This window comes from Taeniopygia guttata, chromosome 1 (assembly GCF_048771995.1).
Source record: "Taeniopygia guttata chromosome 1, bTaeGut7.mat, whole genome shotgun sequence".
Classification (NCBI taxonomy): domain Eukaryota; kingdom Metazoa; phylum Chordata; class Aves; order Passeriformes; family Estrildidae; genus Taeniopygia; species Taeniopygia guttata.
In genome coordinates, this window is record NC_133024.1 from 105013017 (window position 1) to 105030192 (window position 17176).

General features: G+C 38.8%; 1 protein-coding gene across 27 annotated transcripts in view; it reads right to left on the reverse strand.

Moving 5' to 3' along the window:
* DMD (dystrophin) overlaps window positions 1-17176 on the reverse strand; it is a 1135802-nt gene that overhangs the window by 27259 nt on the left and 1091367 nt on the right. For 19 of the 27 annotated variants that reach the window (XM_072937290.1, XM_041719931.2, XM_041719924.2 and 16 more), the window contains 6 exons: window positions 16031-16142; window positions 10962-11098; window positions 10145-10183; window positions 5574-5639; window positions 4205-4270; window positions 1000-1158 (listed from right to left, as the gene is read on the reverse strand). In XM_072937290.1, the coding sequence (XP_072793391.1) occupies window positions 1000-1158; window positions 4205-4270; window positions 5574-5639; window positions 10145-10183; window positions 10962-11098; window positions 16031-16142 (579 nt within the window). The remainder of the gene's footprint in view (window positions 1-999; window positions 1159-4204; window positions 4271-5573; window positions 5640-10144; window positions 10184-10961; window positions 11099-16030; window positions 16143-17176) is intronic. The other 8 variants (XM_072937332.1, XM_041719923.2, XM_041719920.2 and 5 more) reach the window with 2 other exon arrangements.

A 17176-nucleotide genomic window follows, 5' to 3' on the forward strand; every position in this document is an offset into this window, starting at 1 on the left:
ATGCTGTTTAAAAAAATAACACCCATCTCCTGGAAATGAAGCTATCTTATCATCTGTATTGTACTAGCTATTAGATATTTCTTAGCTATAGTCCTGAACACGCAAAATATGATATCTTATTTCAAAATACTGATTTTTCTTCACTTCAGAAAGTACTTGGCCTTTATGTGCTATGTAGTAGGAAGTTTGTGGTTTGCTTCAAACAAAATCTCCCTGCTGTTCAGTGGGCAAGAGCTTTGTTTACTACAGCTTTCTGTGTGAAACATCGTCCTCATTCTTGATGCCTACCATCTTCTCCATTCTCCCTCCTGATAAAAACTCCCTGATGGAGCCACTGTAATTGATTAGCACCATCCAAAGAAGACAATCATGGAGAGAAGATCTATGACACTGCCAACTCTTACATTATTTCCTTGACAAGTTTAAAGTAAATGATTAGTGCATTAAATCCTCAATGTAAGCAGAAGTACCTAGCTCTTACAGAAGCGAGAAAAAAAGAGCATGAAAATGCCAACAGACTGTACTATAAAAGCTGAAGGTAGTAGAAGACAAACCCATGTTTTTTTGGTAGAACTAAATGATTTATATCTTACAGACTGATTTTGGTAATTCACAGTTGTAGTTACCAATCTTCCAGGGTCAAGATCTCCTGGTTTTTGTGCTGATGGCCCAAGATTCCAGAGTACTGTATAAATAGGATTGCAGAGCTGTGATGCTTCAAGTATCCATTTGGGGTTTTTTTAATGGTGATTAATGAAGACAACTTCAAGTAAATTTGAAGTTAGAAGTGGTAAGAGATACTTTGTATTGAAACACTAAAGAAACGGCAACAAGCAACACCAAACAAAGAGAAAGGAAAGAGGACCCAACTTTTAGCCACAATGAAATTACTTATTTGTCAGAAAAAAGCACAGTTTTGTAACTCATTTTATCTCTAAAAATATGTAATTGTTTTCCAGACTTTTTACTTCAAATTCAGCAGCTGGTGGTATAACCCACCTGTTTTCCTCCTCCAGGTCTGCGAGGATTCTCTCCAGTTCCCCTCTTTCCTCACTCTCCAGAGAAATCAGGATCTGGGCAGGGCTTTGGGGCTGGCTCAGGGGGGACTCCTGGTTCAGACTTTGGCAGTAGTGCTGGATTAACAAGTGTTCATCATCACTGGAAAACAGAGGAGGAGAAAACAGGCTGTTCCCTTCCTGCTCTTCAACTTCACAGTGAATCTGAGGAGATGATTCACTCCCAGTCTCTCATTCCTTACAAAGAGATTTGCTGAACTCTTTATAACCTACAGTAGAGCAATGCACCTTAAAGCAAAATCTGCTGACCTGTTTCACGGAGTCTCTGGTAATTTTCCTTCTCTGCTTCTTAGATACCTAAAGCCAAGTTTTGCAACAGCTGACAACCTCAGCCCTCCTCTTTTGACAAACTTCAATTAGGAATTTGCTTGCACAAAGAAAGCAATCTTCTGCTGCCTGATCTGCATCGTGGAAGGGTCATTCAAACAAGGGCAATGCATTTATTTTTGTAACTACAAACTCTCCTTATGTAATAAGTGTGTGCTTTATTTATCTTGTTTTCTCTATAAAATTCTAAATTAGGTAAACAAAGAAAAACCCCTTAACTAATATAATAAAAGTATGTTATTTTCCACTCAGATGTTTGGCTTTTTTTTTTTTTTTTAAATTTAAAAGTGAGGTATACTGTCAGAAAACAAATATATTCTGCTTAACACATAGGATCTCTTTCTCTATTTCTATTGCCCCAGAAGCTCTCTGGCACCTGAAAACCGGAATATCTCTGGAAGAGAAAAGGAAATACAATTCTTAAGACCTCGATCACCTCCCAGAACTATATGGATTGTTTTAGGTGTGGTTTGGGTACTGAGGAGATGCATCCAAACCCTAAGCAAAGCAACTTACACCAGCAGTCACTGAGAAACCATTAAAAGTTTCCCTTGACACCATATGACAGGGTCAATAAAAATGACACTGCTGTTGGAGATCTCATAGAACTAAATAATTCAGTCTAGTCAGTCTAAGGTTTTTTTCCTGTTATGTTTCTAAACCAGAATTTAACAGGCATTTTGAACAGCTGTTATTGTTCAAAAATTATAATTTTCCTTGTTTTCATTTGTTCCTGAAAATGTTAATGATGCAACTTTATGACTGTAGGAGTGCCAAAACAACGTAGAGCACATTAACATTAGTTCATAAAAGAGAAGTATTAATTTTTCACAAAAGGAGAGGCTTGCTAGTTCCTAAATTTATACTTTTCATGAAGCACTTCAACTGTGATTCCCTTCAAACCACTGCTTTGTATTTATAAATATTCTTACAGAACTTAAGTGAACTAACTGTGAACAAGTGACATAACTATTGCAGTAAAATGTCATTTTACAAGCATACTCTTTTTGTGTGATTTTCAGCACAGATATTTCATATATCACTGCAATGACACTACATAATGAAACATTTTGTGATATATAAATATATATGTTGTGTTTCTATTTCCTGCCTTCCTTGTTTCCATCTATCACTCTACCTGTACTGATTAGCCAAATAATCCAAACCCTACAGGAATAACAAATAATACTTAGGCATAATCTGATACGTAAAACCGAAGTAATTACAGTTGTGAATTAATGGTAAGCTTTGATTTTGCTGCAATTTGTATCTATCTGGATAATATTTCTACCAAAATTCAAAATGCACAGTTCTATTCTCATTTTAATAGTACAAACTGAGGAACAAACTGGATAGTTAACTTTTTAATTGAATCATGCCAGTACAACTTCCAAGTGATCAAAAAAATGAACTGAACAGTAAGACCAAACAAGAGATACAGTGCATGCATGATTTCTGTGACAAGGACACTGAAATATTTCTGTGAGACAACACAAAATTCCATCTATTAGAGCATTACTACTATCCACAGTAATACAGAATTAACATATGACTTGGAAACAAAGTTTCCATTAATTGCATGAAACTTACTGACATTGCATCGGTATTGATTTTGATGGGTCATTTTAACTTTCCTCTTTTACCAATACCTTAAAGCAATGTACCTGGTTCTACATGAGATTTTCCTTCAAAACTGGTAGTCAACAATCCTACCAAGTCAAAAGTGAAACTATTTTGAAAAAAAGAAACAGCTTTATTGCTATCCAAGAACATTCTGAGCTCACAGGCTCAGAGTCAACCTCATGAAATGCTATTCATTTGTAATCTCAATTTAAGCGAATAAAAATTAGCCAGAATTCTGTGTTGTAACGGACTGCTACAAATTTAATTGTCTGAATCTTCAAAAAAATCCATCCCTTAAACAGTGATAAGGATGAGATAACGTAGAATAGATATAAATGTTTTTAGAGAAGTTGGGGTTTTCATATCTGATTGATTTAGAATCTGTGCTATGGCTTCTCCTACACAGTTAATGAAACAAGATCAAATTTTCAAACACACCCATGACATAGCTGTTTCTGTGCTGTCTTCAGAAACATTACCCACAGTTATGTCCTCTTATTCAGAGATAAACAAGACCAAGAATATTATCAGAGGAGAACCACAAAGTGAGATATCAGATTTAGCTCCTTCTTAAAAATCAAAACTTTTATTTATAACTCTACATTTAAAGCAATACAATGAATGCTGGTCAGTGATCTGTCCAACTTACAATTTACTACTGCTAGTATTTGAGAGTGATGATCAGTTCCTCCTGACTTTCCCTTGAAATGTATTTCAGGTATTTGTACAGCAAAGATTTCTGTTTAGCCTCACTTATGTTTTGTATGACACTTTTCCCACACCAACATTTTCTAGCTTACAGCAATGTAACCATGCTTAAGCTTGAACTAAGACAGGAGGTATCTTAGAGGTATCTTTTGTATCTTTGTCCTTAGAACTCATCAGACAATGACCTTATTTTGAACATGGAAATTATCTGCTGAATACATCAGTAAGTTTTGGAAATAAATAATAATAATTTTTGCTAATTTTGAAATATCTATTATTTGTTGTATAAATTGGGTATTAAGTTATAAGACATTAATGAAGACACTATGATACAAATTGAAAGGACATGAGCACATCATTAAATTGAACCACATGTGATACATGGCCATGCAAATTCAGCACTACAAAATTTCAAGTTATTAACCTTCCCAAGAAAATACACATCAAAACCATGAAAACAGCCTACTTACATGCTCTCATTAGGTGAAATACTGTCATTTAGGTAAGAACCATTGGTGTTCTCCATTTCTGCTAGCCTGTGGAAAAATAAACAAGACTCATTAAAACCAATGATGTTTTTCAAAAAACTTTGTTTGTTCTAACATTCTGGAAAGTATTAGAGAGCGTGATGTTTTTGATGAATTTGAAACTCAAATTAATTTACACTCGCTGTTGATTACCAAAAGGTTTTGCAATAAGCTATCACAAAAGATTGTTTGCTACAATGGCCTGGCTAAACTCACTTCTAAGTTTTCAGTCCTTTCTCTGAGGTTATATTCCAACTCCTCTCAATTAATTAATTCCAAAATCAAAGAAAAGCCTTAAGATGCCAGGGGATTACACAAATTGCTTTGTACCCGGCAATGTCATTGTCCAAACAGTCATTTCTCATTAGTTTTCACACTCAGTCCCTCCTAAACGTCCTGCATAATTCAGAAACACCTCTCCTGATCAAGTGATACTGGAGGAGAGAAAGAGGTCAGAATAACTATTTTTCATATCCTCAGCCCTTGAAAATTTACTTGCTCCGTGGAAAAACAATTTCACATTTGCACAATTAATCCACTTTTTTATTCTTAGTAGCAGTATGAAAGCAGAGAATTGAACTACAGTAGTGATATATCACTATTTTAATCCTCCAAATCAAGGAAAAATCCTGTTTGTGGCATTTCATGAGATGAATTAACATTATAATGACACCTGAGATTCATATGAGAGTTTGGAGGTTTCTGCTCTTTTCATTTGTACTGTTATATCAGGTTCCATATTAAAAACTAAACTCTATGCAGAATAATACAAGTGTTTGGGGTGGAAGGGTCTTTTAAAGGTCTCCAGTCCAACCCCTCTGCACTGAGCAGGGACATGTTCAACTCAAACAGGTGCCTCAGAGCCCCGTCCAATCTGAGCTTAAATGTTTTCAGGGATGGGGCATCTACCACCTCTCTGGACAAACTTCTCCCATTGCTTCATCATCCTCATTGCAAAACTTCCTTCCTTACATCTAGTCTGAATCTGTCCTCTTCTAGTTTACAACACTACCTCTTGTCCTATTGCCACAGGTCCTATCAAAGTATCAGTAACTGAGCACACAGCTTAATGAGCACCCCAAGAGACCTAAAAACCAATTCTGACCACACAGGTGCTCTGGCATGCAAGTTAGGACAGGCTGGTTAACACCAACCACACATGATGCTCTTGCATCCCAGAGCCTGGAAAGCAAAACCCCAAATTTTATGTTTCTTTAAGAAGTGCTCAGGTAGCCCCTAGCTCTTCTTCTTTTTTTTTTTTTTCCAAGTAATTTTAGAGAAAGATCTGCCTAACGTCCAGCTGGTCTCATACCTGCTAGCATAATGTTCAATGCGTGAATGAGTATCATCGTGTGAGAGCTGAGGGGACGAGGCAGGCCTATAAGGCAGAAAACACTGATTAATCACAAACAATACCCCTTTAAAAGTAAAAAGACACTTAGCTATGCCTATACCCTCACACCTCTATGCCTTATGCCATGTCTGACAAAAAGCAAGTTAGAACTCCAGGCGCTGTGTGTGCCTCCTCAGGCCATCGGTGCAATGTTTTGTGGTGCCACACTGGGGATTTTTGACCATTTGCAATCCATCTGTTGCCATGACTCTTCTTCACACCAACTCCCAAAGGATTTACAGAAGAGCTTTCATCCTGGTTTTCCCTGTACACCTGCCTCCTTCACTGGCATTTCTGCTTCACATGCAGAAATGTGCACAGGCTGCCGGTGTCCTGCCAGAAATCTCTCCTGTGCCTCCCACCCTGCTCCAGTGCCTGCTTCCAGCACATCCCACTTAAAGGAGCCTTTAAGAATTATTCCACGAGCAGCTAGAAATAAATACAAGAAGCATATAATGTCTGAAATGAACCTTTAATAACACACTGCAGACACTGATGATTTTGCCTAATGTCTTTCAAGAGTTGCAATCTCAATGGTAGCTCAGTGTGTTATACAGTGTTATACAGTGTGTTATAAATTATGTTGGGTTTTCTGTCTGACAAATGGTATGAGGTCCTCTTCAGTTTTCTGTTGATGAAAACAATTCATAGGAATTTTTGTGTCAATTATTGTTTCTTATAGCCTCACCTCTGGAAAACATCAACATTAAATGATGTTGCCTATGCAGTTCAGAGAGCACCCTTTGTTGCCACATGTGATTTAGCCAATTAACATGTATTGAGAGGTGCCAGATTAACAAAAAGTGATGCAGCTTCCCAAATTGAATAGCAATTTTGTACTTTTGCTAAATTTCAACTGCCCTTTATTCCATCTCTGCCGACTCTCCTGGAATTCCCGAGTTCCAGACCGAGGAAGGAATTTCTCCCCATTTTGAATTGTTGGATACTGTGGTTCAGGCTGGGACTGCCCAAAAGTGATTGTGTTGCATTGCACAATCTGACAGGTTTTGTATTTACTGGTTATAAACCAAAACTGTAATAATCTTCTGGTTTGTAATGTTCCCATGTTAGGAGTTTGACAATCCTGCTGTAAATCTACTGGACTTCTCAGCTTCCAGGTTTCTAATCAGCCTCCAAAGGGCTCTAGATTAGGATCCTTCTGAAATCACAGAGCTGCATGCTGGATACTTATACAAATCGAGCATCATCATTAATATCTCTTCTCACACAACAGGAAAGTTTTTCCTCTTTAAGACATTATGGGCCAAGTATAACAAATCTGATTTTGTCTTTGAAATGAACCTTGGTCTCTATTTTACTCATCACATATTCAAGCATTACTACAGCACACCAGAGGACAAATACTCAGTTCAGAGTTCCTCAGTGCAGCAGAGATTCAGAGGATGGGGCAATTGCTCCTCTGTGACTCGATATCCCACTCTGTGTAAAAATATGCAGGGAAGGGAGGGGAAAAAGGATGCAATTTCTTTAGAGCAGTGGATCACGCAGCAGGATAACAATGGTTTTGTGATAAATTGAAGTTACCCACATTTTTTCTATTTTTTTGTCATACAGCAGATGTTAAGCTGCTCTTAATTGGTACCATCAAGAAGAGGTCTTGTTTTCAACATACACACAAATGTTGATGTTAATACTATGCACAGACTAGGAAATATGTGTTAAAAGTAGTTTCAATTTTGAGTTGGGTCATTCCCTTAGTGCCTCTCACCCTGGCATTGCACATGTATTTGTACCAGTATGAAAGAAGGGACAGCACTTGGTTGGGACCTACTGGGCAATGAGATGTCTCTTTTTGCAGTACTGCATGCAAGAAGTCAGGCCTGAATGCATGAATATATCCTTGCTGTCTTGAAATTATGCTGCAACTTCAGAAGTCACCAAGTTGTGTAATATATATAAAATGATATATTTTTGGAAAGACAACATGATGTTGTGTAACTTGTTAGAGTTGATTGTGCCAGCTGCAAGCAGGGAGTGAGGCTACAATTCCAGGTTTGTCTCAACCTCAGACCATACTGCAATGGGAGATATACCTCAAATAGCTTTTTTGAAGTTTGCTTAAGAAAGCAAACCTGCTGGAGAAGCATTGCTTTGTGTTGAATTCAGCTGCTCAGAGGTACTTTTGCCAGTCTCTGAGCAAACTTGAGAATGATGGTGCTGTATTTTACATACTCTTAGTGACCGACCACCTGTGCTAGAGCTCACAGTCCTTCCTTTCTGAGCACACATACTCAGCACACCTAATCAGCTCAAACACTCAGCAGGAAGGCTGAGTGACACAGCCAATATTTAGTCAAGATAACCATTCCTTTTACAAGGGCTCCACAGCTGCCTTGTTCAAGCTGGGGTCTGCAAGAGCAGCCTGGGAATTTTAGTCAAGTCAAGTGGTGACCAAGTGGCAAACACCACCTTCCTGCAATTCCCTGCACCCCCAGAGACCTGGCTGGCAGGATGAGGGCACTTTTCTTTGTTGAGCATTTAGTTGATGCTTCCTGAAAGTGTAGAAACAAGTAAATTGTCTTTGTATCATTGTACCATCACAGTTCAAGTAAAAAGATACACATTCTCACAACTTGTGAACTGTCCCTTTAATGCCTGGCAAGCAGCATATCTGGGCAAAATACTGGATAATAAGCAGCAAGAACCATTAACTTCCAACAAAAAAAACCAAAATCTATTTACAAGCAGTTCCATGTAAACCACATGTTGGTGTCAGAACAGCACTAGCATTGCTGAGTGCTGCCAGATGATGCTTTTCTGAGGCACTTCAAGGATAACCAGAAAACTGGCATGAGAGCACCAGAAAAAGGCATGAGTGTAGAAAACATGGGAAAGTTTTATGATAACTGGCTTGTCTGCTGAAGCTGGAATCACCCTGTAAGCGAGAAACAGCTTGAAACCTGGGTAGCTCAGTAACTTGAATTGCAGGTCAAGTGCTATAGCATGAAGGAAAGAAATAAAGTTAGCAGAACAAAATTAAGGGCAATTTTTTCCAGCCACTATTAATTTCCTATTTTTCTGCTTCCTTGTCAGACCAGATGGAAGGATTATGCTCTGGAAGATACCTGAGTTAGTCTGACAAAAAGTGCAAACTCTCAGCACAAATCCTGCTCCTCAGTATTTCTCAAGTTTTCTCAAATATTACATGTGAGTTAGACTCCCTGTAGTATATAACAGCAAACCTTTTGTGTGAAGCTATTGATGTAGGCACACCACAATGTTACTGCTGTAAGTAACTAGAAATGACCATGTTGTGGCAGTTTAATTTCATATTATGTCAGACACAGCGATGGCATTCCACATGATCCAAGCTTTCTTCAAATGTTACTTTTAACTTTGCAACTGTTCTGAAATATAAGGAATCTAGATCCATAGTTGCATCTATAAAAGTGCATTCTCAAGCTCAAAGCCCCACTATTTAAGTCTGCCTCCAGACTTTTGGCATTCTCTGTGGGTGAATTCTCAGCCATATGAGGTTTGCAGTATTAGATGTGCTTCTTGGTTGCTTAAATTTCCTAGAGGTAGAGCATCTCCCTTAGCTTCCCAAGGGTTTGTGCTCCCAATGAAAATTATAAATCAATATTCCAGTGTATACATTTCACTCTTGTTTATTCTACAAAAAGTTCAATGGAGGTGCAAGCCATATACATTTCACCATATAGAAATATAAAAAATCTTTCTCATTAGTTATCAATATGTGAATTAAAATTAATCCTTATTTAACATTATTCTAAAAGCATTTGTGTAACACTAGAAGTAGCAAATGCCACAATGGTAAATATATATCTATCTTTAGTTTATACTGAGGCTATTACTATAACAGTAGGACAATGCAACTGCTGGAGTGGTGCAAGAATGAAAATCTATTCCACAGCTGAAAACCGCTGCTTTTTTTAACTTCTGAAAAAATACAGTAAACATTTCTCCGTTTCAACCTGCCTTCACAAATCTGAATGTATCTAAAATACTGTAATAAAATACCAGTGAGCTCTGGATTAACTGGGGCACTCGAGTGTGCACAGCTGCACATAAACCAAATTATAGTTTTATCTGCAAATGTGTGTCATTCCTGAAACTGAATTAAATCAATATCAAGTTCAATCTGTCTTTCAAAAAGCATTTAGTATACATTCAGAGAGATCGACACTTATTCAGAAACACAGGCTTTTAAGTAACAAACTTTGATAAGCATTAGTAGGTCTGCACAAAACCCTTGTTAATTCCATGAAAAATACATACTCCAGAAAGAGTACACAGTACAAATCCATGACTGCTGGAAATTCAGGGGTTTATCTCATTCTACTCATTTGGGATCAAAACATTCCTTCAGAGAGTGCATCAAAGGAAATAACCATAAAGAAAGAAGGAAATGATCTCATGTAAAACTGAACAAAGAAATAAACAAAAAGAAAAAGTGAGGGAGCGCAGCAGCAGTAGCAGCAGCAGCACACTTCAGCAAAAGTACTCACGCAGAATCTACTGGCCAGAAGTTGATCAGAGTAACAGGACTGCAAGACAAAAAATGAGGAGGTGAAGAGAAAGGCAGAAGAAACTCAGCAGCAAAATAATTACAGAAAGTTTAAAAAAAAAAAGTCACAATAACAAAAAAGCAGAAATCCAACAGACCAACATGAATGGCTGTGAAGAGCAACCAACCAAAAAGTGAGAAAAAAAACCTTGAAATCTAAAATTTAAAAAGAGGAAGAGAAAGAGCGAGAACAAGCTGCGTGCAATTGCCATTAAACAACTGATTAAATGTGCAAAAAAAACCAAAGGGAACTGGGTTAAGTCATTGATTTCTCCATGTGCATCATTACTGCTTTTTTTTTTCCCATGAAGACATCAGTCATTTTGTAAGACTAAATTTATAGGCTGAGAAAAGAAGAAATCATCTAGGAAGGTCACAAACATCATTGCCTAATTAAAAAAATAAAACTAAGAAAAGATATCCATTTGGAAGAAAATAAAAATTTAATGAATGAATGTATCATTAGCCTCCAAATTGTGCATCAAACTTAGATGTCTGTAAGACTGCCAGTAAGACTGTATTTTTTTTTTTTTTTTTTGCTAACTGAAGCTGAAGTTTCTGTATAAGGACAGGTAAAGGCAGATAAAGGCAATGGCAACTGGAAGCCCAGCTTGTGTTTTCCTGCCAGGCGAGGTAAACAGAAATGAAAGACATAAAGAGGCTTTATGCATTTAGGAAGTGAAAGGAGTTGGCACCAGCTGGGGAGCTCAAATAGTGTACCAAATGAATTGCTACTTAGATACTTCAGAGCTACTCACGTTTCCATGTTGTCTCCCTCCAAGACAGTCTGCACAGGCAGGTAGCCCATTCGTGGGTGCTTTGCAAAATATCTTTTTGTTCGAAATTTGTTTTTTAGTACCTTGGCAAAGTCACGGACATCTTCTCCTGAAGTTGTCTGAAAGGCACAAATCACAATGAAATCATCTTTCATGAGGCTGTCACTGTTTTTCAATTGCCTCTTCCTTTGCTGGGTCACTTGGAAGAGCTGTGATCACACCAAACAGAGCTGCCAACAGCGTGACCCTGGAACAGTAAATTTTATCTGTCCATCACTGCTGCTTTACAATGTACTACACAGACACTGCCAGTGCGGAGGAAGGAGGGAAAGAAAAGAAATTTCAAAACCCCCAGAGAGGCTCATGCCTCACCTCAGGTGATCTCAAGAAGACAAGCAATAATTAAACAATAATTTGCCATTTCCTCACCTGGCTGTGGTGGGTCTCTCTGCCTATTTTTGGTTTAGCACTAAAATTACTCTAGTGGAGGACACACAGCCAGTCCATGTGTCCAGCTCGGTGCTTCACTGTCTGCATCCCAACTCTTACTTACCACACACTTGGACTTGTCAATCTATGAAAGCCTCTAGGTAACTTTTCTTTCCAGTTTTCCTCCTCAGCCTTCTGTGCCATTAATATTTTGTTCAAAGGGAAACAAAAAGCAGGTGAGAGCCGCTTAAAGCTCTCAGATCAGTTATTTCTTCCTGCATCTGCTCAATGTGAAACTAGCAGGCATTTAAGATCAATACTCTGAGGACAGAATGATTTGCATGAAGTTTTCTACTCCCTTGCCTGCAGCAGGCTTCCCTTGCTGCTGTAGAGACCAGAAGAGGAGCACAACGTAGATTCAGAAAGACTAGAAAGAGTCAGGAAGAGTTTCAAGGATGTCTGCTGTGAAGATGAAAGATTTATTGAGAGCCTGACGAAGAATCAGGCAATTTTCTGATGAATTTTAATGTAAGACTTCAATTACTTCAGTCAGGCTGCACTCCCTTCTCTGAACCTTGCAGAAACACTAGATCCTGAAGTACTGATCTTTTACAGTAAATTAAGTTCCTCCTGACCCACATAAAAATACTTCTTCTCCAATCTATCTAATTTAAGAGAAAGAAATCAGGGAAAAGTTAATCTTTCTGACATTTTTATTGAGTTCTGTGCTTTCTGCATAGAGGGGATGGGTCTGCTGGAACCTGTAAGTTAAGCCAACCTTCACAGAGCTGCTCAAACACAGATACATAGATTTTTAAAAGGTAGAAAAATTAAGGATGCCCTGAAAAAATATCTGCAAAAAGTCTGAAAAGGATTAAAAGAAAAGGCAAATATTATCCCTGTACTTATGACTCCTATGAGCTTCATGTAAAGCTGGAAAGATTTTGGATCCATTTCTGGTCAGTCTGGCCAGCAGGAAAACTCAGTGTAAGCAATGGCTGGCAGAGAAGTGACACAGCAGAACCTGTAAGCCAATACAGCAGCATCTGTATTTTCAAGAAATGGAGATTATATTTGGTACTATTAAGTATCCCTTCCTCAATTAATCAGAAGTAAAGACATCTGGGGAAGGGAGGGATGAAGTGTGCCCAGACCACCCAGAGGACTCCAGAAAGGAGATTTATTGAGGTGGCTCCCTTCCCACGCCTCTGGAGGAGGGAATTCCCTCTGCTGAATTCCATCTGCAATGCCTGCCAGGAGAGCTCTTAACCAGCTTGTCATCAAGAGAGCACACAGAGCACATCTGCTGGAAACAGAAAAACTTACAATATTTAATCTTGATATAAATAGGCTAAGCACAGCTTTCTGTCCAGTTGTTCACCTGTGACATTTATAATCATTTATTAATGCCCTGTCTATTTTTGATATTGAGAACACATTCTATTGGATTTGACTGTAATTTGGATTAGGTGTTATGAAGTATTAGAAATGAAACATTCTTTGCTTCAGCCTTCCTGGGACTGTTTTCTGTTTTCCCCTCTCTCTCCCCTGAACCTTTTCCATGACAACTGAACAGCAAAATGCTGCACAGAAACATCCCAATCTAGCTGGTACCACAAGAATCCCAAGAAGAAAATATATCTTCTAGTGACAACTAAAAGTACCAGGCACTTCTCATATGATCCAACTGCCATTTAAAAAGTGTTCAACAATCACAAGAAAGGCAAAGAAAATGTGATTATTACATGGACAAGATGATAAACTGAGGCAATTTTCAGCCAAACCTTCTGATTTACTCCACAGATGGTTCATTACATATGATTTTCAGAGTAAAATCATCCAGACCAAAATTCCCAGTAGAACTGGTTTATGAAGAAGAAACAGTGGAGCCTAGCTTTCTTAAGTCAAAGCAACACAAAGGCAGATGGGTTGAGCATGTTCCAAAACTATTCTGAAACCAACTAGGAATAGCTTTACCAGCAGCTGACTTTTCCCAGTTTGGTTTAAGAAAATGCCAAGCCAACCCCCTCCCCAGACCTCAGCCCTGACTGGGAACCTGAGATGTAGACAGGTCTATCAGTTTGACACACTTCCTACCAACAAGGTGTTTTTTATGTTCTTGTGTCACTGTTCATTAAGCCCTAACAGAAAAATCATACTGCATTTACATCTCAGTCTATAAGTTATCTATGCTTTGTTTGAAAACTCTTTAAAAGTCCTATCTCTTTGAACAATAAATTGAGATGTGCTGCTTTCAGGAATAATTGTAGCAATTTTTCTGTCTAAATGAAAACCAAGCAACTGCCTTGCCCTTATTCTGACTCAATCTTTTGCAAGAGAGAGAGTATTATCACATCCCTCAGGTATTTAGCATGAGTTCTCAAAACTCCCCTAAGCAGAATTAAAGACTGCAGTTCTCAAAAATTTCTTGATACTAAGAGGGAGGGAAAGCAAAAATATCAGAACACTTTAGCGTGCACATTGAATTATTGCAAAGATATTATCAAAGAAGGCATCACATGTCTTGTGTCTGCCAAAATGCATTTTAAGGTGAGAGAGTAGTGTGGAGGAAGACTGATAAATGCTCTGCCACTTGCATACTCTTTTTCATTCATTTAGAAAACAATTAGAAACTAGACATAGCTATAGTGGATGTTCAGTCCCCCAGTACTTGGGTAAATTTTTTGTGATATCAGCAACACCAAAAAGCGTGGGGCTTGCTGTGTGTCACATTCACTCCCCCTCTACCCCAGCTAATCCTCCTCTAATTCAGCTGGCTGCTTGTGCAGCCAGGCACGGCACATTAGCACGGGTTGCTGGAGTTCAGGGAAAAATCCACTGGCTGTGAAAGGCTCTTTATTCTGATCCAGCAGGCTGGACGTGGTGGCAGGTTTTCTGTTCACCACCACGTTCACCCCTTAGCAATCCGTATTTTCAGGGATGACACAAACCTGCTGGATGCAGCACTGCAGTGAGTTGCTGCAGGCTGGGGGTGCACCTCGTAATCCCTTTTTACTTCTCTTTCTTCAAAACACATTAAAAGGATAACAAAATGGCTGGAAGATACTGGTTTGTCTCACTCACAAATCTCCCAAGTTGTTTCAAAGCAGGAATAAGAGTGGCAAAGTGCAAAGAAAAGCTGCAGTCCGTGTGGGAAGGAGGGGTTCAGCCACAGGTGGAAAGAAGGCTCCCAGGGAGTCGGTCTCTCACTCACGCATTCACCCTGCCTACGACTCAGATCACGAGATTCTGCTCTAGGAATGCCTGCAATGAAGAAGTCTGTTCAGACCTGCCCAGGCAGAGCCAGCAGTTCCCTCTGACTGGTGCAGCAGTTCAGGCAAATCGCCCTTCCAGCAACCTCAGTCCCTGAGGGACGGCGCCGAAAACCACAGCCAACAAACACTGACAAAGAGCCAGCAATGTGCACTGGCTGCCATTGCAGAGATTCCCAGGAAATACTGCCATTGAAGGGTAAAAGTGGCTAGATAATGCAAGTAACTATCTGTAAGTTAAAACTAACAAAAATTCTGGATTGCTTTACTATAATATTTTAGGGGCATACATTTTTTCTCCCTTTTTTAGATCTCTGAGAAAAGCTGAGAGTCATTGCTTCATTTTGGCCATGCCTTTTTGCTTGGATGAAGATTTAAAGACTGTTCATATAATTTTATGAGGCTAGCCCAAGTGTAATTCTGATGCTTTCTTTTCACCATTTATGACTACCAGCAGATGAAAGACTAGGAATAATCCTATTTCACCAGGAAATGCTGATGAGACTGCACTGCTTCAAGACAAACACAAGCAATAACAAAGGCAGCTGAAAGCTCCATCTTGCTACATGGTGGAAGTTTAACTTGAGAGCGCCTCTAATTGATGCCCCTTTGCACTGGTCCTGAGAGGCCAAAAAAGAAGCACACTGAGAGAAAAATGCAGAATTTCCCTTGACAGCTGTCAGGTATGAAAGAAACATTTCTGCAAAACCAATGCTTTTGGGAGCCATGAAAGAAGGGCAAAGACCCTCACCACACCATCACTGCAGCATCCTGTACTGAATGCCCTGGCTTCCCCCCTTATAAAATAAAATCTACCTTGCAACCATGAAAACTTCCCTGGCATTTTATATAATCAAATTATCAGACAATACAAAGGTACCATGACATAGTGAAGAACTTAAAAATACAACCATAGTGTTGTGGGAGAAGCAAGTGGCAACTAGCAACTTGATGAGGAAAGGAGGAAAAAAAAATCACACGCTGGTTTGGAGAAAACCTTGGGGCCCAAGATATGAAGAAAACCTTGGGACTCGAGATATCAATAAGTATTTACATAAATCATGTGCTTCCAGGAGGATCCATAAAGTGAGCTATGGCACTGAACACGGAACAAGTCATTAGCACACAACAATACACTATGACAGAGAATTGTGCAAACAATGAACTTTGGTTAACTTCAAACCATTGGAGCATCCTTGACTAAGCAACAAAATTGCTGGCATATATAGTATATAAAATGAGATTTAATTATGGAGGAGGGAAGAAAAGCAGTCCTAAATGCTTCATTACCTTGCACACAGGAAAAAAAGTTTTTACGGGACAATAAGGGTCAGTAAAACAGCTACTTACTGGTGTGCAGTACTCCACCATGGGATAGTGCATTTTGTGACCTTTAGCAACACGGCCAGAGAAGAAGCAACTTTGGCAGATGTCATAGTTAAAGTGCTTTAAACTTCTGTACCTAAAAGAGGATAAAAAAAAGAATTCATGGCTTCAGAGCTTTGTGTGTGACTGCTTCCTATCAGCACATCAAGTTTGATGTGTCAGTATATTCTCTTCCCTGAGATGTCACACGGTGTGCAATGTCCAGCAATGCTCCTCTGCCCTGAGGGACAGGTACTGCTGCTTCAGATGTTTGTCATAGATCTCAATCTTCAAAAATATTTTTAACATTGGGCAACAATGAAGATTTCTACACATTCACTCACCTTTTACATATGAAAGACGTTACCACACTTTTTATTTCTATGACACTAACTTCATATCTCTTGCTCTTCATCATGATTCCTAAAATAGAATGTGCTCCAGGAGGAAAATTCAAGAAAGTAATGCCCTCTCAGTAAGTCACTCTGGCAACCCCCTCATGTCCTTCCTATCACCTCTATAAAAACAATTTTCCTGTAGAGCATTCCATCCATGCAAAACTCCAAATGCACTTTTGGGCCATTATTTAATCTCATCAGCTCTATGAGGCAGCTAACTGTTGTATCTGCTGTGCTGAAGTGGTTGAAAGAGCCGGAGGCATAAGGGTTGTCTTGTTCCAAATACACGAAGCAGCTCAGCCACAACGACCTCAAAAGAACATTGTTTTACATGAACTAGGAGCACAGGATTAGCTTTCTAAAAGCCTTCCAATACAGTATCTTTTTGTCAAGTGTGTACACAGGGTTTCAATGACTTGCAAAGACAGAGAAAAAAAATCTGTGACAGACAGATTCTACTATCATGATAATAGATTTGTTATATAAATTTAAGAGACAGATGAGATCAGTCAAGTAAAATTAGACACAAACACAGAGCTCCAGTGTCCTCTCCCCGAGTTCTTGGTGCTTACAACAGACTATCTATTCACTTGCCATCCTTTGATATTTCCAAGGGCTGCACTTTTTAATTCCACCTACTCTTCTTTGGCTGGTTTATACAAAACTGTGTAAGTAATACAGTAGTTCATAAACTGTATCTGGGAGTTGGAAAATTAGACTTTGTGGATATGCT